The following is a 23841-nucleotide window of genomic DNA, read 5'->3' as shown; positions in this document are numbered from 1 at the left end:
TAAATGAATAATGTTGTAATCACTATTGTTTTATTAAAGGTTATAAAGTTATATGGCTGGGAACCCATGTTTATCTCTAAAATAATGAGCATTAGAGAAAAAGAGCTGAAGGTTTTACAGAAACATTCAATGTGTGACTGGATCGACACGTTTGCCTACACAGGAGCAACGTTCTGGGTAATTTTAATTTTAGAGAAAAAATATTTGCCAGACTTTGCGTTAATTCTAATTCATAGACTTGCACTTGAGTAACATATTTTTGTTTTTCTTTCTTTAAAATTAGATGATCAAATTTAAATGCGTTTAAAACAGCGTTGAATAATCATTCAACAGCAAGTGAGTCAATGATTTGATTAATTTTTTTTTATAGATAACATTCCTTATGCTGGTGACCTACGTCAGCTTTGATAAGAATCATTTTCTCAGCACAAGAACAGCTTTCCTTGCAATAAATTATATAAATTTGATCAGGATGGCCATAACAAATTTTCCTCTTAACATCAAGTATGCTGTTAAAGTATGTAGATTAGTCAGTTATTTTAGTGTTTAAAACAGTATTAGATGTGTGGGGTGTGCGTGTGTCGTGGGGGGGGGGGGGGGGATTTCTGAACAGAAAAAAACCCATTCAGGATTGGGTGTAATATTTTATCAAAAAATACTTTATAGAAATAAAAATGTATTGCAAAAACATCTGTTCACAAATATATTCGGATGATAGAAATATATATATATATATATATATATATATATATATATATATATATATATATATATATATATATATATATATATAACTTTTTTATAAATGGAAGATTACGCATGCAAAACAAAAGTAGTGTTATTATTGCCGTGGTGTCCTAATGAATTTATAATTCTTGTAATTTTCAACAGTTTTTATTTATTTTCATCTCATTGTCTTTAGATGGCTGGTTCTATTGTTCGAATTAACAAATTTCTTCAGACAGAAGACTTTGACTCAACTGAATATAACACTTTAGATGGTAAAAGCAGTTTTTATAAACAAATTTTTAAAAATATCTTTTATTTCATTTTTTATTGATTAATTAAATCTTCTAAAAAATGTTATTGTTTTTTTTTTACAGATCTTGCCATAAGGGTGGACAATGCTTCATTTTCATGGGGAAAATCAGGAAATATGATCCTCAAAAAGTAGGTTATAGAATGTGTACAATTAAAATAAATTAGTATAAATGACTAACGCTAACACGTGTAAATAATTAAATAAAGTTCTGGTTTAATTTATTTATAATATGGGATATTTTTTATTTTACACAATCAACAAACGTTATTTGATTTTAGCTCAAAAAAATTGTTTTGTATAACGTAATGTTATTATTTTACAATTTCAAGCATCAATTTAAAGATTGAGCCTGGCAAGCTGGTGGCAGTGGTGGGGTCAGTCGGTGCTGGGAAATCATCTCTGCTGCTAGCTCTACTGGGAGAGATGAACAGGACTTCAGGCAGCTCAAATATCAATGTAAGAATTCTTACATAAGTGGTTTGATTCATGAAATAATAAAAGTAATATTGTCTAAATAAGCCATTCTCATCACTTGCTCTTAATTTTCCTTTTTATCACACTTCATCCCATCCCTACCTCCTCCCCCTAGTTGTGTGATGTCATTATTAAAGCTCGTATTACAAAATCGTGTGAATTCTGAAATCCCATTCCCTCTTCCCCAACTTTTTTCATTGATTACTAATAACTAAGAAATGTATTAAATGCAATTTGCTGATTTACTTCAAAAACATAGTTAAGATTGAAAATAAATTCTTGTTTCTAAGTTGAATTATCGAATTAATGAACCCTTTAGAAAATCACTTGCTAAAATACCAATACACTTGTTTTCAAGATGAAAGTATGCCTTTATCTTCTTTTGATGAATAAAAGAAATTTAATGTATTTTGTTTTAGTCCTCTCTAGCCTATGTACCACAGCAAGCTTGGATCCAGAATGCAACAGTGAGAGAGAACATTACATTTGGCCAGGAATTTGATCCAACTTTTTATAAAACTGTCATTGCTGCCTGTGCTTTGAACCAAGACCTAGAGATTTTACCTGCTGGTGACCTGACAGAAATTGGAGAGAAAGTACGCACACACATCAATAGGATAATTTGATTAATTAATTCACATACATCAATAAGATAATTAGATTAATTGATATACACACATCTTTAAGATCATTTGATCAATTAGTACACACACACACATCTTTAAGATAGTTTGATTAGTTAATACGCATACATCTTCTAGACAATTTGATTGTTTAATTTACACGCATTTTCATTTAATTAATACAAACACATTAGTAAAATAATTTGATTGTTCAATACAGACATCTTGAAGATTAATTGATCAATTGATTAATTAATACTTACAAATCCTTAAAATTATTATTAGTATGCTACACACTTTACAGATAATTCAAATTATTCATATAAAGAAATCATATATTAAAATATTTTAATTACATTTTTTAAAAGTTTTTTCTGGCATCAAATTTCTTTCAAGGGAGTGAACTTGTCAGGTGGACAGAAGCAGAGAATTTCTCTAGCAAGAGCTGTCTATAGCCAGGCTGACATCTACCTGTTTGATGATCCATTGGGTGCAGTGGACAGCCATGTGGGACAACACATCTTCCAACATGTTATCAGCAACACTGGACTTTTAAACAGGAAGGTTTGTCTGAATTTTTCTATTTTTCAAAACAGGCCACAAAAGTTAAATAGATTTTAAATCTGTTTTATATTTCTCATTATTTACTTTTTTCTTTACAAGTCACAAAAATAGTTTTAAAAGTGTTTAAAAATTTTAAAGCAAGGATGTTAATTTTTTTTAGATAAGGCAAACTTTTATCTATGCTAACTTACCAAAACGTTTTATACTTAAACCCAGAATATTTACATGTAAATTTAAATGTTTTTGATAATTTTACCAATAAACAAATGGTTATCCTTTAGACCGAACTCCCTACTATCCTATTTGGGATACATTTCTTGATTTATTATTTGTTGTTTTTGTAATTGTAATTATTAAGATGTTTAGTTATCGTATAATTAAAACAAAAACAACGGTGTACATATTTTAACAGACTCGTGTCCTAGTCACACATGGAATTCATTTTTTGTCAAACGTTGACTTGGTTGTTGCTATGCATGATGGTAAAATTGTAGATTCTGGGGGCCCTGAAATTTTACATCTTGGGAACAAGCGCTTTGAAAACATACTACTGTTGCTATCTAAAGGTACTACCACTGAATATGGATCAGACTGAGATTATTTCGCTTAACATTTTATAGTAATGTTTTACTACATTATTTGATATTTATTTTCAGTTTAATAATTATAGTTGTTATGTACTAAAATTTGATGTAATGTTTGAATGTATGATATATAAAACAAAGCCAAGTTAAATAATTTGTGTTGTCTTTATTTAAATAGTTATAATTGCGTAAGCTACAATTAAAGTTATATATTTTAATCCTTGAATTTTTTTGTTATAATTAAAGTGTATCTACAATGAACGCAAATATAAACCTGAACAAAATTTTAAATAGGAAGAATGTTAAAACAAACTACCAACAAACAGAACAAAAGGAATAGTAGCCTTCAAAAGCAAGTTGATATTTGTTGTGTAATTTTGAGAAAGTTCAAGGAACTGTTTTTGCCTAATCTCATATTAAAATAATTCTCAAAGTTAATAGTTTTTCTCACTATATTTGATTATTGATCACTTGATAAACCTAAACATAAACTTTTAAATGATGATTGTAAATATGAGTGTATTTTAATAAATCTGCAGTGATTTAGGTGTGTGTTTAAAAGAACAGGAAGATGGATCTATTGATAGGAGCAAACTCACAACATTGGAAGAAACTCAAATAGGAAAAGTATGGAGTTTTGACTTGTCACTTTAGATTTCCATAATTGTTTTCTTTATATTGTACAATAACTATTGTAATTATATTTTCCTTTTTACACTCAGGTCAAATGGAAAGTTTATTTGGATATCATCAAAGGTTATGGTGTACCATATGTTTTCCTGACAGCTGTTTTTATATGTGGCTTCCATGTTGCCTATAATGCAGCATACATAATTTTGACAATGTGGATAGGAGATATTCGATTGTCCAACATGACAAAGTTACCAACTAACAGCAATGAAAGATATGAGATAAATAAACATTATGTTCAGTCGTATCTTATATGGGGCTGTATTCAGTGTAAGTTTGAAATTAAAACTTTAAAGACGTTTTCAAATTTTAAGTTGCTGGTTTTTAATAATGATTTAATAATGATTCTAAAGCAATCTCATAGTTTTTAAAAGGATCTTTGTTCAATGTTGGAAATAAGTAGTTTACCAGATAAATTGTAAAATTCATTTAAAATATGTGTTAATGTAATATGGCATGTGCTCCTTGAATTTGAAGTACTTTAAAGTTTTACTGTTGTCCACAGCCTTTTGCTGTTTGGTATATTCAGGACTGTTCCAGTTCCGTCATGTGACCACCTGTCGATGGATACATGCAAAACTTATAAATGCAGTGCTAAGAGCACCCATGAGTTTTTTTGATACAACTCCAATGGGCCGAATTTTGAACAGGTTTAGTCAAGATTTGGATGTTCTAGACAGTGAAATATTTTTACATTTGGAAGTATTTATTGAGCATTTGATGTTTTCTTTGGGAATTCTCGGTACTATCAGCTATATTTTCCCAGGATTCCTTGGTGTGTTGTTTGTTCCTGTCTTCCTTTTTATTATTGTGCAGGTAAAGATTTTTTAACACATTATGTTGTTTTTTTAAATAACATTTATATGTGGGACTTTTTTTAATAAACATTTTAAACGAAGTGTTCTTAAAGTTTTTAATAGACCTGCTTGAAACATTAGATATTGTGGTCAGCACTATACCAAGCCGCCTTGACTTTCCCTGACGTGAGTTAGGTCAGATTTAGGTCTCAGGGACGGTCTACTGACTTGAACCCGGATTCGAACTCGAGACTTAAGGGTTAGCAGCCCATCTCTCTACCGCTAGACCACTCCGTCCTATGAACATTAGTATTAATGGGGGGGTTAAGTTAGTTAACATTCATTGCATTTATGTGGATTTATTTAAGGTAGCCATACTGTACTTCCTGTTTTAACTCATAATATTGTTTCTACCTTCAACAATTATTTTTGCCAGCAATATTACATTAGGACTTCATGTCAGCTGAGGCGTATCACATCCAAAAATCGCTCACCTGTATTTGCTCACTTCAGCGAGACACTGTCTTGTCTGACTGTCATCAGAGCACACAGGCAGCAGCTGAGGTTCACACAAGACTCTCACATGAAGGTCGACTTCTTTCAGAGACCTATGATGATCATGTATGCAACAAACAAGTAAGTGGTTTCTGTAACTCCATTTTTTAAACCCTAAAAAGAATTAACAACTTGGACAGCATTTTTTAAATATTTAGTGTATTTTAATATATTTTTTCGCTTGGTTGTAATAAACGTTTAAATTGTATATTATTATTATTAAAACAATACATTCCCTTTTTCACAGATGGGTGCAAACTCGTTTGGATATTATTACATATATTTTAATTGCTGGTGTTACCCTCTTTACAATAATTAATAGAGGGGAAGTGGCCCCAGGTCTGGTCAGTTTGTCCATTACTTTTGTATTAATGGTAAGTGGAATGTAACTTTTATTTTAAAATCTAATGCCTACCTGTTGTTTTTAATGTTAATGCAGTGTTTATTTATTAAGTAAAATCATTGTTAGTTATTTGTAAATTAAATTGTTTTAAATATATGTATACTTTTATTAATAGATAACAAATGACATGACATTGGTGACAAGAATGTCAAGTGACCTTGAATCAAACATTATATCTGTCGAGAGAATCAAAGAATATTCACAAATTAAAAACGAGGTAAAATTTTAATGTAGCCCATTATTAATTATTTTTAAATGTTAACAGTCAAAATAGCATGACAATATTATAAACTGTAAATTTTTCTCCCAGGCTCCTTGGACTTTGCCAGATGACAGTAGATTATCAGGTGTGTGGCCACTGAATGGAAATATAGAATTTGTTAATTATAGTGCAAGATACAGAGAAGGATTAGATTTTGTGCTGCGAAATATCAATGTGTCGATAAATGCTGGAGAAAAGGTAAAACATGAAAGTGTGTTTTTAATATGGCAGATATAATTGTATTGAACGTATATTTCAATAATTTTATTATAATCCTTTAATCAAAGTTAAATTGATTATTCTTATAAACAATTGACAAAAAAACTACTGTTTTATATTATTTAAATCATAACGTAATAGATGTAATATTCTGTTGAATCTTAGATTGCAATTGTAGGAAGAACAGGGGCAGGTAAATCTTCTATGGTTCTTGCCCTTTTCCGTTTGATTCAAGCAGCAAGTGGGTACATTGCAATAGATGGTGTGGACATTTCAAAGATTGGGCTACACACACTTCGACATGCTGTCACCATACTGCCACAGGTAATGAATCCTCTTAACAGGTATCTGTTTATTATCCTACACTCATACAGCTAACTCAAATAACAAATTATTTTAAAGCTTTTCTGTTAAATATTTTAGGAACTAAATTAAAAGGAACATTTTAGTTTTTGCATTTAAATTTAGCTTACAAAGATTTTTTCTCAGGATCCAGTACTATTTGCTGGAAGTTTGCGCATGAATCTTGACCCATCCAACAAAAAATCTGACATAGAACTCTGGGATAGCTTAGAACATGCCAACCTTAAAGACTTTGTTCAACAGTTGCCCAATCAGCTGGAATATGATGTTGGGGAGGGTGGAGAAAATCTCAGGTTAGTAAAATCACTTCTAGTCATATGATTTCACACTTCTCATATTATTCAGTACGAAATGTATTCTCAGATAAAATTAAAATTAATCTCCTCAACATAAACAACCTTTACCAACTTGTTTGTGTTTAGTGTGGGGCAGAAACAGCTGATCTGCCTAGCCAGAACTCTACTGAGAAAGACAAAAATCTTAGTTTTTGATGAAGCAACAGCTTCAGTGGACATAGAGACAGATGATTTTATTCAGAAAACTATAAGGACTGCTTTTAGGGACTGTACAGTGATCACCATAGCCCACAGAATTCACACAGTCATGGATTATGACAGGTTAGGATTAGTCCAAAATACTGAATGTATAAAGGGGATGAAATTATGTTTAACGTGTAATATTTTCGTCTATACCCTCTTTTGTACTATTAGTCTAGATATGGCTTTCAAAATTTTAAATATTATTAACAGAATGTAAACATATTTTGTCACATTCACATTGAGTTTTAATATAGCTTACCTTTACAAAATTCACCAAATTTCATTTTTTAATCATCTTATAGATGTAGTAAGCTTGCAATATAAAGTTATGGATTACACATTTTTGCTTACATTTTAAAATCATTTATTTGACTTTCCAGAATTATTGTGCTAGAGCAAGGTAAAATTATAGAAGTTGATTCTCCGAGCAATTTACTACAGAACAGCAAATCCAAGTTTTATTCTCTGGCTCACAGTTATGACACCGTTTGATTGAATGTTTCATCCACCACTGTTGTGGCAATATGTTATTGAATGAAACCGTACTGTTCTGTTTTAATAATAGTATATCGCGTGTTTCATAAATATATTTAAAAATATTTATTAAAGTTGAAGTTTATTAATGTTAGTCTGACATGTGTTCTGATGAATGTATCATCGTATTAAAAACTTCACTTGCAAATAAAGGGAGAGAAAATAATGTATTTTAAAGATTTTTTTTATATCCCATTGAAATGTAAACAATTTATTAACATCAGACTACAAGACATGCTTACTGTACTACAGTACATCAATTATCAGCTTATTTTTGTACAATTGGTTCATAAAATTAAGAAAATATCGTAGCCTGTGAACATCTCTAGTTGCCCCATTGTATAAAAACACAATGCTTAAAGTAAGCATGGTCAAGTTTTAAAATAAATAGACAATTTTGATATCATGCTTTTTTTAATTTTATGTTATTTTTTTTATTTTAATGCTTAAAAATTACCTAATCTACCCCATAAATAAATGTAGCGAGTTCTCTCCATGTATTCATTATTTCAAGAATACATCTACGTAATTTTAATATATAAACAATAAATATAAATAATGTATAAAGCAATATATGTGTGTGTATGTCTGCCTGTCTGTCTCTTTGTCTTTTATGCATTACTACACTTTTAATCCGATCGCCATGAAACTTTGAGAAGTTGTTGAGAATACAAATCGGAAGGTGTCTGCGAAAAAAAAATTCAAATTCGTAGGGGTGGCTCCCCGGGAGGTTGCGATTTGTTTTTTCACCATATACGGTATGTTCAAAATAAAAGCCGATTGCGGCTTGACATCGTTCACCATCCGATCGCCATGAAACTTTGTGGAGTTAATTAAACACTCCAGGGGAGGTTTCTGAAAAAAAAGTGTTTTTTTAAATTTCGCAAGTGCGGCGCCACGGGAGCGTGTGATTTTTCTCTATATGCGATATTTAAAAAAAAAATTAAAGTCGGATGCGGTTCGACACCGTTTATCAGAGTTCCATAAAACTTTAGGGAGTTGAGAAAGTTTCTTTTGGTGGGGGGGGGGAATAATTTCGCACGGGCGGCCCCGGCTAGATGCGATTTGGCGCCCTTTTCTTTCCCACCAGCGCTATGGCGACTAAGATCGTTCTGATCAGTGTGATAGACAATGGATAAGATGGTGCGTTACAGTCGCTCACTAAATTGAATCAGGCGTGTCTAACGGCGCCCTGGTACAGTGCGATTTTCCTTCGAACTAAAATTTCAGTTTGGCCCCCAAAGGCTCACATAGGCCACTAAGGGCCCTATAATACATTAATAATAATTAACCAAGGTTAGTTTATTAACTGGGTTGTTTCCTTTTCTGTTGACGAAAAGTGACGAAAACAGTTTCGTCACTTTGCGAATGATGCAATTAGCATCCATTTTTAGACGATCAGAAATTGAGATCGAGCTTCTAATAATTCACCATTAGTAACGCTAACAAATTTCATCAGTCATACTGATGTTTATACACGTCAAATAATTTTTTTCTACGTGTTAAAGAAAAAATCCTGTTGATCTGTGTTACTATAGCAAATGACGCAATCTGCATCATTTTTTAAGGATACTATTTGGCGCTCTGGGTTATCCTGTGAGCGCCGTGGCACCTATGTTAGTTTTAAGGGGTCATCCATCAATGACGTCACGCTTTTTTGACGATTTTTACCTCCCCTCCCCCTACCCTCCGTCACACATCGTCATAAAAAGCCATACCCCCACGCTAAAATGACATCACACCTCAGCTTACAACCCCCCTCAAAATTGCAGTTGAATTTTTTTCTTAAAACATCGATATTTTCCTAAAATCTTGTCTAAACTTTGTCTATATAGAGTATTTTAATCAATTCCTATTACAATTTATTAAAATAGTTGTCTAAAACGCGAAATAACGTCTAAAATTCATTTTCTAACATGGCATTTTTATAATGCAAAAGTGTGACGTCGCACCATCTGAAACCAAACCCCCTCCACCCCATAACACACCGTCACAAAATAACGGACCCCCCTCCCCCCTACGAGCGTGACGTCATTTATGGACGATCCCTAAGTAGCCAGGGTCCGTACGCGGCATCTCTGCGGTAGTGTAATCTGGGGGCCCCCGAGAGCGCCACCTACGTCCCTGACACATGGGCGGTCACTGGAGTGTGTTCTACCTCATTATTGCTATGAGTTATTAACGTACATTCAAGGTTTTCATGCGGTAGTGTGGGTAAACCCGTGTCCAGATATGTATGATCGAAGCGCAGACATTGTTTACATTTAAAAAAAACTCAGTTTTAGTAAACAATATAACGGGTCTACAAACATAGGTTTAGTAATGCATTGATATTTCGTCAGACTTTCTTCTTGTAACGAACACCAATCTATCAGCCAGATAGTTGGCGAACTCTCCCGGATTCGTTTAAATGATTATACACAGATGGCGAAAAGCCTAAATAAAAGTAAGCTAACACAATAGTTCACTAGGACTCGTACTTGACGTCTAGGGGAAACACTAGAGAAACTACTGATGCCAACAATACATTTAATCTGCATATAACTTTTAATGAGTGTACAAATTCATGGCAGGACACTAGATTTATACAGGATAAAATAGATTTACAGAATGAACAAAACCCAACTTACAATTTGTGGAAAAAAATAATATGATACACTATCACAGCTTTTAACACTTCAGAAAAATCACCACAGTTTACACAACACTGCTATAAGCATAAAGTATTACTTAACCACAAGTAATATAAGAATGTGCTGCTTAAACTACTACACGGCGACACACAGGGCTTATTATCTCTCAACGATGTCTGGTCAAGTAACTGCCTCGAGAAACCTGTGCGCGGTCTATTTATTGACTTAGGCAACATGGAAGGTCACCTTCAAATCATAAGGCTATTGGTTGGGGTATCACCTGGTCCGAATCAACCAATCATCTCATAATGGAAAAATACTGAGTCTAAGACTTTCTTAAGACAGTGGAAAAAACCAGTGATTGCACCACAGACCATTTATGGTATAACAAATGTAAAAATAAAAATTACCAGACCTAAGTAGGTCACATTCTATCCCAGCGGAACGCGCGGAGACAGATACGCTAGCAATAAATATAATAGTGTATATATCTAGCCATCCATCTAACCCCCCCCCACAACCACACACAAACACACACACACACACACACATATATATATATATATAAATATATATATATATATATATATATATATATATATATATATATATATATATATATATATATATATATATATATATATATATAATATATATATATATATATATATATATATATATATATATATATATATATATATATATATATATATATATATATATATATATATATATATATATATATATATATATATATATATATATATATATATATATATGAATAGTCGCTACACCCACGCTTTCACAAATGAGATACTGAATAGAAAAATTTAAAATCCAACTAAGAACAAACAACCTGCCTCACCAGAATACATGCATATTAATACAAATTCCTAACAATGAACCTCTTCTTGAAAGCCCCACTTTGTTCTTTCAATTGACAACACAGCCTCTCCAACTCTGTGAAGAACTACAGTACTATTAGATAGGATGATCGATTTTTGTATTTCATTATTTTAAGAGCAAACGTTTTATTATTTTTATCTTGAAACCCAAGACATCAGCCTGGTTGGTATACAGTTGAAATCATTCATAGTGCGCGGTGTTTCATACAATTTTTTCTATTTATTTGATTAAATAAAACAAGGCAGGCCTACGTGCTTTCAAACAAACGAATGAAAAAAAAACCTGCAGAAATTATGAAAGTTTGCACACAATATCAGCTTTGGGTAAGTGTTGTTTTTTTTTAAATTAAAAAAAATTGTTTTTATTTGTCCCTCTATCTATCTTTACAAGAAATTACTTGACGCCAAACAGCGCGCTTCATTTACACTCCCTATATTATAGCTCGAGCGTAATCCCCTGCAGCTTGAAACAAGCTGGTAAGAGCTTCGTGGGTAGGGGAAGACTGTAAGACCAAAGCTAGTACTTGGTACTCCAGGTCGTGGGTTGAATAACCTCTACAGAAACCAAAGCAGAAAGTTATAAAGCATTCGTTGATAGAGGAGCATATCTCCATAAAGAAACAAAGACAATGAAAGTTGTGACATTGAAGTTGACTCCGATAACAGCTAACATAAAAGGTGTCCAATGGCCCAACGCCGTCGGCAATGAAGGATTACGAAGTGAAATAGAAAGCGTCGGGCGTTTCAGAAGTTGTTGAAAAAAAGAAGATGGCGTTGGATGGGCGATGTGTTTAGGATGAGACCAGATAAAATTACAGGAATGGCGCTGAAGTGGTCGTCGCGAGGAGAAAATAAACAGGGAAGGTCAGTAGAGACGTTGGGGTGTACAGCAGAAAAACAACTTACAAAAGTTGAAACATTTTAGGGAATCGCAAAGAAAGTGACCAGAAACCGACCGATAAAAACAAATAGAGCATTCTTTTTGTGCATCAAAGGTATAAGATGGCGATGAACGCATTTAACTAGCCGTATCGATTATATTAAAGAACAAAGTAAAAGCTCCTGATACAGTAGTTGTAGTCTATGTAGCCCAGAAGAATTCAATCAACCATTTTGGTGAAACTTGATTCAAGTTTAAGTATTGAAAATCACGAACATACACAATAACAAAATTCATAAGAAACGTTTTAATATCAAGCTTTCATGTGGTAATTCACTACAAAAGAAAAAAAAATAATTTTCTTTAAATATATAATAATACATTACTATTTAAATAACTATAAAGAAAAGCGCGGGTCACACTATTATCTATTGGATTACTTTACTAATATTTAGGCGACCCACGCTTTTCTTTATAGTTATTTAAATAGTAGTGTATTATTATATTTTAAAGAAAATTATTTATTTTCTTTTTTAGTGTATTATTACATAAAAACGTGTTATTTAAACGTTATAAATGATTTTTTTTTCGGTACTTTAATTTTTAAAAATTTACAATAGAGTTGCATGAATAAAAACATAAAAACGCGATAATAATAGTGCGGAATAGTTGGGTAATACAGCCTACTAATTTGGACATAATTTTAATTAACTCATAAAAAATTAATTAGGTATCCAATTTTAAGTCAAATTTAACGTCAGATTGCATTGCCATCCGTGAACCGTATCTGTCAGTTAGAAGTGTCCGAATTTTCGCTCGGGCGTTTCGATCTAGACTGACGACAATGTATTATTATACATTTAAAGAAAATTATTTATTTTCTACTTATGTGCATTATTTCCTGAAAGCTTGTGATTAAAACGTTTTTTTAAATGAATTTTTACCGACTATTTTTCATAAACCTTGCATGCAGACATAAAAATAATATTTTTATTGAAGAGTGGGTAGGTGGGATGCAGAATAATTTTTTTTATATATAATTTGTGAGTATCTGGTGTGTGCACGCGATAGTATGGCTTTTGCCGTGTAATGTGTAGTACACAGTGACGCTTTTGATTGTGAGGTAAAATTCGGCTGATTAACTAGACGTCATTTATGAACGGTCGCTTATCTGTAGACTAAAAAAATAAATATATTATATGGGCTGTGGGTATAAAACTATAAGACTAACTCTAGCAGAGATGTAAGGTATGTTGCTTTTTATTACACACGAGCTTCCATAATACAAAAAAACCTCTCCCCACCTTTCCATGTGGTCGCGCTGACCACGAGACCCGAGAAAGCTGACCTTGCGAGCACAGTCTGCATACGCGTTTTTTTTTTTTAAATATCTAATTTTAATGTGGTTATTTTGAGTTTATTACTTTAAAAAAAAAGACTAGATCTAGATCTACATCGTCTTAGGGGTCATCCATAAATGACGTCACGCTTTTTAGGACGATTTTTACCTCCCCCCACCCCTCAGTCTCACATCGTCACAAAAAGCCAGACCCCCCCCCTAAAAAGACGTCACACCTCAGCCTACAACCCCCCTCAAAATTGCAGTTGAATTTTTCTTAAAACATCAATATTTTTCCAAAATCTTGTCTGAACTCTCTATACGCAAAATAAGGGCTAAATGTCGTTTTCTAACATTGCTTTTTTATAATGCCAAAGTGTGACGTCCCACCATCTGAACCCCCCCCCCCATCCCCCTCATGACACACCGTCACAAAATTACGGAACCCCCCCTTCCCCCTACGAATGTGACGTCATTTATGGACGACCCCTTAGGCTTTGATTAAAAATAATTATTTGCATTATTGTGATTTGGTTTCACGATATGGTGACCAGAAAAACGCGCAACGGAAAAATGCATAACCAGGAAAATGTGCAAACAAGAAATTGCGCCCACAGATAAATGCGCAAACAAAAAAATGCGCCACAGAAAATGCGCAAATAAGAAAATGACGAATGAGAATGACACACAGATCTTTCAGCAATTATGAGTGTGACAAGGTGTATATAATATACTTAAATTGATGACCCCTAATAATATGTTTTAGTATATAGTTGAAATGAAAATTATCAATAAAGGTATACTTTACAAATTTTATCTTAAAATATATGCAATTTAAACTTTCCTATTATGATAATGGTGTGAAAAATAAACTTTTCTTTTTTGAACTGTAAAATTGTGAATTGTCTATTTTGAATTGTAAACAATTAAAATGTAAACTTTCCTATTCTGATTAGTAAGCACGTAAAATATAAACTTTCCTATTCTGCTTTATTAAAATTTGAAATGTAAACTTTCCTATTCTGATTAGTAAGCATGTGAAATGTAAACTTTCCTATTCTGATTTATACACATATGAAATGTAAACTTTTCTATTCTGATTAGTAAGCATGTAAAATGTAAACTTTCTATTTCTGATTAGTATACATATGAAATGTAAACTTTCCCATTCCTCAAGGACTCTTCGTTAGCCTGGTCAAACAACACATGGCCCGAGCTCTCAGAATGTTTCCAGAACACAGTTCTAGAGCTGGCGCCGGCCTTCTGGTTTTTACTTACGACCCCGTGCTACTGGTATCACTTGCTGACCTCGTCACGTGACAAACATCCGGTCTGCTGGATTTTTATTGCTAAACTCGTACGTTTTCTTCTCATAAAATTCACTAAAGACCAGGGAATTCAAATCTGGGTGCATGCTATTTACTACTGAGTTGAAATAATTATGAAATAGGAGAGAATTTTACGATATTGAATAGAACTGCGTATTTTATATTATTTCTCTAAAAACATATTTCACGTTTATTTAGATCTTATCTTCGTGTCTTGGGGCAGCTGATATCACGTGGGCTGTTGCTATAGTGACGGAGGAAACAATGTTTGAACAACTCCTTGTAATACTGGTTCGAATGTTCATGATGGTAAGTTGACCATAGCTATTGGTCGTCTATTCAAGATGCTTACACAAATGTCAAACTTCTTGACGCGAGGAGAATTAATGGGAACAGAGTGGTAAGGGAGATCCACTTACAAAATTCTTGTAATAAAGAATAATATTAGGAGTAAGCTGTATGATACCACTGTTAAGGATACAAGATACACGTGTTTTCGATTTTTTTTTTTTAAATTGCTCATCATTTTTTTTTCTTAATTCGGTACTAATACCTTTTATCTTTCTAAACCGAACATTTTGGACTTCTACAGCCTACGGTTATCCTTTTGTTGCGATGTGAAAAATGGTACCCCACGGCAAATTTTCACACTACTACGTGGACAGCAGCTATCTCCGATGGGTCTTACATCATTTATTGCCCGCGGGGGGTGCCATAAACTTCGGTCAAGCACTCGTGTACACTCTCGTGTAGTGACCTTTTCTTTTGTTTTAAGATTAAGTGGGATAAAAGTTGTTTTCAACTAAGTAAAATTTGAAATTAAACTCTGTATAAGGGCATGCGCGTAAAAATGAGGAATGGGTGGATATTCATTGATACCATGACCAATCATTTTATAGTACAGTAAATCAAAATAATTCACGATAGGTTGCAACTAACCAAGTATGATAGGCAGCCTTCTTGTTTCTAGATAAACAAAACTATCGCTCCTCTTCGTTTGTATACTTTATTTGCATATACTCTTCTATTTGATGTTTTCAAATTATACAACGTTTTGGTTAATAATTGAAACTTTGCCAAGAAGTGTACTGTTGATGGTCATTGGAACACCACTAAACACTGTTTAGTACGCTTTATACTAAGCTGAAAAAATGCGCTATGGATATGTCTGTCAGTGTGAAGAATGTGCTATGTCCATCCCCTTCACCCCCCACCCTCACCCCCTTCTCGCTATTCAACAAACGACCAGTTTATAATCTTGTTACATCATGCTGTTATAGCCTTGAACGCGTTCATCAGACTTTACATCGGACTGTAAACGACACATGTGTTAATGTGTATGCCCTTCGCTCCGTGTAGGGTTTGCTAGCAATAATGTAAATACTAGATGGGAGAGCTGATAAATAGCTATTGTTCGGGAACATAGTGCTTGATCCTATCTACACGGATGTGTTATTCACGGTTGAATAAACATCAGTACTCTATGTCTCATAGGATCTTCACGCACTATCCAGCGGTGGGGAGGTGTGGGATGGGGGCGTGTCTAGCCCAGGATTGTGTAGTAGGCTATTATCAAAAGGCAATAAACTTGTGTAAGCTACAATGTAAGTAGGGATAGACATTGTATTGAAGTGAGAAGACCGGCTAACAAACAAAACTTTATCTGGTTTGATGATAGCTGCTCTGAGAATAACACTCGATAGATAGGATGTGTAATACTTAATAGTCATTAATTAATTACCTGTTGAATACATATTTTCTGCTTACATAGAATAATCTGTCTAAAAATTACAACGCGTATTTTATTAGTCAAATGGTTCTTCCACACATAACAAGACTTTTCTTTTTGTTTTTTATAAGAGAAAACGCACAGTGCCCTTTTCCGCCTTTCTTTTCACGTTTTCTCAACTTTTCATTTTTACTCAAAATTCAAAATTCAAATCTCTAAGGCTTTGGAACCCTTTGTCGCACAAGACTGAAACATTCCACGTTCATTCAGCATTATACTATCTACAAAACTACGTTTGTACATTATCCTATCTACGGTTTAATTCTATACCAATACACCACACATACCAATTTTTAGCTTTCGTGATTTTTACGTGTGTAGAGATCCATTTTGCGGTCACTGTATCTGCTTTTAATATGCTCTCAGACTTGGCAGTGTTAGTCGTCTGTGCAATATTACCACTCAACCCCAACATGATCTATACTCTATGTACACGTGAAGACGCTAGTGACTAAATGACTGAATCTTTTTTTTTTCAGATGTTCTACATAGGCACCATTGTGCTAGAGAAATCACGTAACGTTGTCAGATCTTTCCCTATGTTTGTCTACTGGTCCCTGGCATCGTTCTGTTTGCTTGTGAAAATCTTTGAAAAGGGAATGAGCGGAGTGAGTATTTATTCATTCACTTATTCGAATTATATTACAAATTAGAAAGACTATAAATATGTGAGTCTATGGACGCTGCAACAGTTGATTGAGCAGTTGCTGTTGGAATAGTTAACAAATCTCGGGCCCTTACATTTTGTGTACTAATGTTTATTTTTATAGTGTAAGTTGCAATTGATAACTACCTATAAATCATGAACAATTACAATGATTTAAAAGTGATTGACACAGAATCGTTAGATAGGACAATGAGCTCTTCCATCATGAAAATTCGTTTATATTGTCTTTTTATGTCCAGTCGGTTTTAACTTTTGAAGTACATAACATTTTAATTTTGGAAGGCACCATGTGTGGGGAGTGGACTTGTGTGGCAGACGGATGAATTATTTTACACCCTAGACCAGGGGTCTCCAAACTACGGCCCGCGGACCAGATGCGGCCCGCGAGGTCCTCTCATCCGGCCCGCGGAGATCTTTTAGTCCACGAAAAAAAAACGTTTGTTGGTGATGGCTGAGGAACTTTGTTCAGAAAAATCATGACATGCCTGGAAACAAATTGACCCCCGAACTGAAATTTGATAGTTAATGCGGCCCTCGGACTAAAAAGTTTGGAGACCCCTGCCCTAGACGAATGAAATTTTTACACCCTAAATGTGTTGCCGCTACTCATAGGGCTTGCGTTTGATGTCCGTTGGTTTTGTCTTTTGACGTCGTCTTTTGAGTTGACCGTCGTGCCATATTGGAAGAGTGAGACGTCGAGGCCGAGCTGTTCCCCTTTGTGAGCCTCACATCTGGAACATACACCACAGGGTGGAAAATGAATTACCTCGCACCAACAACAGCGTCGAGGGTTGGCACCGTAAAATGCAAGCTGCAGTTGCTGCTGACCATCCTAATATCTGGCGTTTCATCAATGTTCTCAAACGCGAGCAAGGTTTTCACAAAGTGGTCATCGGTCAGCGGCTTGGTGGACATCCAGTAGAACCACCGAGAAAAAAATATTGTAACATTAATTCTCGTATTTTTAACATCATTAAGGACTATGCCAACAGAAATCACAAGGACTATTTAAGAGGGATAGCTTACAATATTCAAATTTAAATGTTTGTAAGTTTTTCTCCATTTTTACTTTCTCGTATATACGAAGTATAGAGAAAGTCTTGTAATCGTGCAAAAAAAAATCGAGATTTTTGGAAATCTCGACATTTTACACCTCACTGATACGGAAAAACATAATTTTGCAATCTTGTCCGTATGTCGGTGTGTATGTCTGTGTGTCTGTCTGTGTGTCTATGTGTCTGTGTGTCTGTAAACACGATAACTTGAGTACCGTTACAGCTAGTTTGATGAAATTTCAAATAGAAGTATTTTATCAAAATCGTAGATCTGTATCAACTTTTGAGCGATTTCCGATAACCGGAAGTAGTACTTTTTTACTTTGAATTTTTCAAAAGCCTATAACTTGAGTACTATTTCATATAGATTAATTAATTTTCACATGTAAGTAAAAGATCTAATTCTCTGTCAATTTTGAGTAATTTCCGTTGATTAATAATATTCCGCACTATTCTGCACATCGTATTTGGCGTTCACTGGTGTGCAATTCTTTTTTCTACGAGATTTTATTCTATTTTAAAAAGTGTAAGTATTTAAAAATGGATTAAAATTCATGTCTATATCCCAAGGTTCCATCCCCTGTTTTTTTATATAAGAGTATTCGAGAAAGTTTAGGGGATATCACTCCCGGTTTATCTAATTCAGAAATGTACTATTTTATGTTGTCAGTTTTTAAAATCTTATTCATGTAAGTTCATTAAGATTTTGTTGTATATATTTTTGAATGTTTGTAAGTTTTCCTTTTATTTGTTTTTTTTATTTCAGAAAATAAAAATTGAAAAATGTATATTTTATGTTGCTTATTTTAAACTTAATTCATGTTTGTACATTTATATTTTGTTGTATATATTTATATAGTTTAGCGGGGGCTTGGGTGGAAAAGAGGGGGGGGGGGGGGTAATTACATAGGGGGATGATTGACAGGGGGTAATTGACAGAGGGTACTTGCTCCGGGAGGTACATACGGGTGGAAAATGTCCGGGAGGAAATTGAAGGGGGTAATGTCCTGTAGCCATTTAAAATTAGCGTAAATTAAAATAATGTAAATTAAAATAAAATAAAATAAATTAAAACGCTAGGCATTGTTGCCCTACCAAGCTATTAGTTATTCCGTCTCTGATAATAGTTTACCATATATAGTAGTGAATTCACTGTATTTATTGTTTAATATTTAAAAATTGATCTTGTTATTTGCACCGTGTCTAGGAATATGCAAATGAAACATTCAACTTTAGCTTGGTTGTACTGCGTTACGTGGCGACAACAGCGCTGCTTGTGGTCACGTGTTTTGCTGAGTACCATGGGGTCAAAGACAAGGTCAGTCCTACGTTAGTTTGGTGCACTAGGTAAGTCAAGGTGACAAAGCCAATGTCAGTCTATGCATATTGAACAATTCAGTCATTCTTTTTACTTTCTCGTCTATACGAAGTATAGAGAAACTTAAAATCTTTTGCATATCTCGACGTTTTACACCTCCCTGAGTTGGAAAAACATAGTTTTGCAATCTGGTCCGTATGTCTGTATTTGTGTGTCTGTGTGTGTGTGTGTGTGTGTCTGTGTGTGTGTCTGTAAACACGATAACTTGAGTACCGTTACAGCTAGGTTGATAAAATTTCATATATAAGTATTATATCAAAATCGTAGATCCGTCTCAACTTTTGAGCGATTTCCTATAACCGGAAGTGGTACTTTTTCTACTTTCAATTTTTCAAAAACTTATAACTTGAGTACTATTTCAGATAGATAAATGAAATTTCACACATAAGTAAAACATCTAATTATCTACCTTATGTCAAATTTTGAGTAATTTTCCTTGATCGAAAGTAGTAACTTTCGCTATTTCCGATTTCTGAAAAAACGCATGTGAATTTATAAAGTAGTAATAATATTCAGTACTTTTATGCACATTTTATTTTGCGTTCACTTGGTGTGCAATTCTTTTTTCTTACGAGATTCTATTCTATTTTTAAACGTTTAAGTTTTTAAAAATTGATTAAAAATCAATTCTACTTACCGAGTTGCCATATCGGTTTATTTTTTTTAAATTCTTACATTTTAATTATTTGTTTTCAGTAATTAATAATGTATGAACAAGCGAAATTGATTACTTGAGAAATGCATTCATGAACGCGTTTAAATAATAACTCTAAGTCACTCTCATACCAGCTGGAGTTATCTGTTTAAAAGATATAAGCTCGATAATTAATTAAGCCTGAGCAGCTTTTGTCATTTAAAATCTGATTTATTCCTGTCTCCTCAGTCACATAACCCTGAGACATCGGCTGCTGTTTTATCCTGGATCTTCTTCACGTGGCTGGAACCGTAAGTTGTTGCCGGACATTTAGCCGGACATAGATATCTGACATTTAGCCGGACATAGATGTCTGACATTTAGCTGGACATAGATGCCTGACATTTAGCCGGACATAGATGTCTGACATTTAGCCGGATGTAGATGTCTGACATTTAGCCGGACATAGATGCCTGACATTTAGCCGGACATAGATGTCTGACATTTAGCCGGATGTAGATGTCTGACATTTAGCCGGACATAGATGGCTGACATTTAGCCGGACATAGATGTCTGACATTCAGCCGGACCTAGTTTTCTGCATTTAGTCTGACATAGATGTCAAACGTCCGTTCATTTACGACCTTGTGGTCATGATCAATAGTCGTTAGCCAACATTCTCTACCCCCCAACACCATAACAATATTGGTTAACCAACATTCTCCCCACACCACAACACTACAACATTCGTTAACTCTCTATTTCAAACCATTACAACATTCGATAACAAAAATTATCAATTACACTATTTGTTAACACACCAAGACCACTAAAACATTCGTTGACCAACATTCTCCCCACCCACATCACTACAACAATTGTTAACCAACATTCTCTCCCCACCCACACCATTCGTTAACCAACATTCTCCCCCCCCCCCCCCCCCCACATCACTACAACATTTTTTAACCGAAATTCTCTCCCCACCCACACACGTCAGTTCAACACCTCAAACCAATGAGTTATGTCTGTATTTCAAGCCTGATGCGACTGGGATACAAGCGTCCATTACAAGACAATGACACGTACCATCTGACGCCAAACGACACATCAGCAAAAGTAACAGATGCGCTCATTAAAAATTCCATAATTACAACCCACAGGTGGGTACTTTGATATTATCTTAGTTAACATTTTATCTTACACCACGTAACAAACGAATGTTTTATGACTTTTTAATCAACTGTTGTGTGTCATTAAGCATTTCTCGAATACAAAAACCTACCTTGGATGACAATATCACATTTCTTTGTGTAAAGTAATGCGGGCTAATATGGCTGACATATCCAGAAAAATGAAAGCTAAAATTAAACTAACTAATTTTCTTTATTCGTGGAAATATATTCGTGGAAATATATGTTATATTTTAAAGACATAACATTTTTTAATGCAAATTCTACAGCTATAAAATAACCTTATATAAACTCACTAACTACGTAATTTAAAAACATAAATTTAAAATCACTTTTAAAAAAAGCTATTATCGACAGTTCACCAAGAAGAAAATGGTTGCGTCTGAAACCCTTGCAGTGTATAAGAGCTAAGCCAAGCTGCAATGAACAAAGAACCCAACTTTTGGACGCCAATAACTGTGAAGACACAGAGAGACGATCCTACGACGCCGTCAAGAGCTATACTGGCACTGAAACAAAGACGCAAACACAAAGATCGTTCTTCATGGCTCTGTTTTTAACCTTCAGATGGGAGTTTTTATACTGCAATATTGGGATGTTGGTTTATGTGGTTATTCATTTATTTTTCCCCATCATCCTAGGGTGAGTTCAATGAAATCACGTTTTATCATGTTATTGTTTCAAAATTTCGTTTATCTCTAATTTACTACTTTTTTTGGGTGTAAATAATAATTATTATGTTTTAGCGAAAGTCCATATGAGTCTTGTGGCAGTATGCAAGAAATTCAAGTTACCGAGAACTGCTCGAGACTTAGATAAGGGGTCATCCATAAATGACGTCACGCTTTTTTGGACTATTTTTACCTCCCCCCCCTCCCCTCCGTCACACGTCGTCACAAAAAGCCAGACCCCCCCCCTAAAATGACGTCAAACCTCAACCTACAACCCCCCCCCCCCCCTCAAAATTGCAGTTGAATTTTTTTTTATACATCGATATTTTTCTAAAATCTTGTCTAAACTATTACAATTTATTAAAACAGTTATCTAAACGCGAAGTAACGTCTAAAATTCGTTTTCTAACATTGCTTTTTTATAATGCAAAAGTGTGACGTTGCAACATCTGAACCCCCCCCCCCCCGTCTCATCACACATCGTCACAAAATTACGGACCCCCTCCCCCCTAGGAGTGTGACGTCATTTATGGATGACCCCTAAGCAGCCCCAATATGATTGGCGAATGAAATTAAAATTATGTCTGGTTTATAAATATTAGATTTAAAATGATCACTGATTTTGTATAAAAATGCCACAGTAATGCCTTTAGGCTTTATACGTCTATATAATATATATATATGGGAGGGGGGGTAAATGTGATACTAAACAAAACAACTGTTTGGTTCATAATTATATAATTTGTATATTATAAAAGCTGGATGCTGATTTGGACTAGAACTGAACAGTTTTCCGTAGTGTTGTTAATCCTATTAAATATTTGTTCTTACCTACTATGTTTAGTGAGACATCGGGAAAATGAAAAGTTAAGACAAAAAATACATGAAGTAGCTTTACTGACGGTAAAATTTAAAAAAAAATTAAGATTACACTAGCCTAGAACTAGATCTTATATAAAATTCCATTTTATGATGGGGTTTTGTGTTTTGTAATTTCTTTTTTTTAATCTTATGCCTACTTTTCTTTTCAGCTGGTTGATAGACTACAGTGTAAATACAACAGAGCCACACTGGCATGGTTATGTCCTCATGATGTTGCTTTTAGCCTCTAAGATGTTGACCTCAGGTGTTAGAGAATCGTGCGAGTACCTAAGTAACAGACTTGCTATTCGTGTTCGTAGTGCTGCTATTGGCGCCATATTTCGAAAGGTGTTTTTATCATATAAAATTTTTAGTTGAGATTGTGAATGCCCAAATATGGGGGTAGGAGCGGTTGCGGGAGTAAATCTACTCTACCTACTACTTAAAAGATGAAAAACTACCCACAACGAAAAATAAACAAATCGTATTTGGCTTTCATTAAAAGTGGGTCAAAATAAGTTTTAAGATTTGCCAAAAACCCACCAAATAAACTGACATTGTGAACTAAAAAAAATTAGAAAATTAGAAAGGAGCTTACTGTTGATAATCGCTACTATAAGAAACGTTCACTTTGCTGGATCTATTAATATTTCATATTTCAATTTAAAATTAGAATTATTTGAAAATAAAAGTAATTTTAACAGAAAGTTCGTAAAAATAATTAGCCAAAAGAAAGCATTTAAATGACCTAAAAAAAGGAAAATGTCAGAGCTGTGTGCTGAGGAACAGAATGAATACAAGACGAGAAATATTGTGTCATGTGCCAAGTTTTTGTGAATGTGTTTTATGAGTATGATAC

At 33.9% G+C, this 23841-nt stretch overlaps 1 protein-coding gene across 1 annotated transcript; it reads left to right on the top strand.

The window, feature by feature from the left end:
• Positions 1-51: 51 nt before the first annotated feature.
• Positions 52-7722, top strand: LOC131950974 (ATP-binding cassette sub-family C member 3). The gene is made up of 19 exons (XM_059313245.1): positions 52-177; positions 371-517; positions 923-1001; positions 1104-1170; positions 1372-1498; positions 1936-2112; positions 2536-2703; positions 3116-3255; positions 3827-3914; positions 4010-4247; positions 4483-4679; positions 5211-5410; positions 5577-5703; positions 5848-5949; positions 6043-6192; positions 6379-6537; positions 6703-6869; positions 6999-7193; positions 7496-7722. The coding sequence occupies exons 1-19, from the start codon at positions 67-69 to the stop codon at positions 7605-7607; spliced, it is 2751 nt and encodes a 916-aa protein (XP_059169228.1). The 5' UTR covers positions 52-66; the 3' UTR covers positions 7608-7722.
• The last annotated feature ends 16119 nt before the right edge of the window (positions 7723-23841 follow it).

This window comes from Physella acuta, unplaced genomic scaffold (assembly GCF_028476545.2).
Source record: "Physella acuta isolate Inbredline_101_S28 unplaced genomic scaffold, ASM2847654v3 ptg000008l, whole genome shotgun sequence".
Classification (NCBI taxonomy): Eukaryota; Metazoa; Mollusca; class Gastropoda; family Physidae; genus Physella; species Physella acuta.
This window is presented reverse-complemented; position numbering and strand designations above follow the sequence as displayed.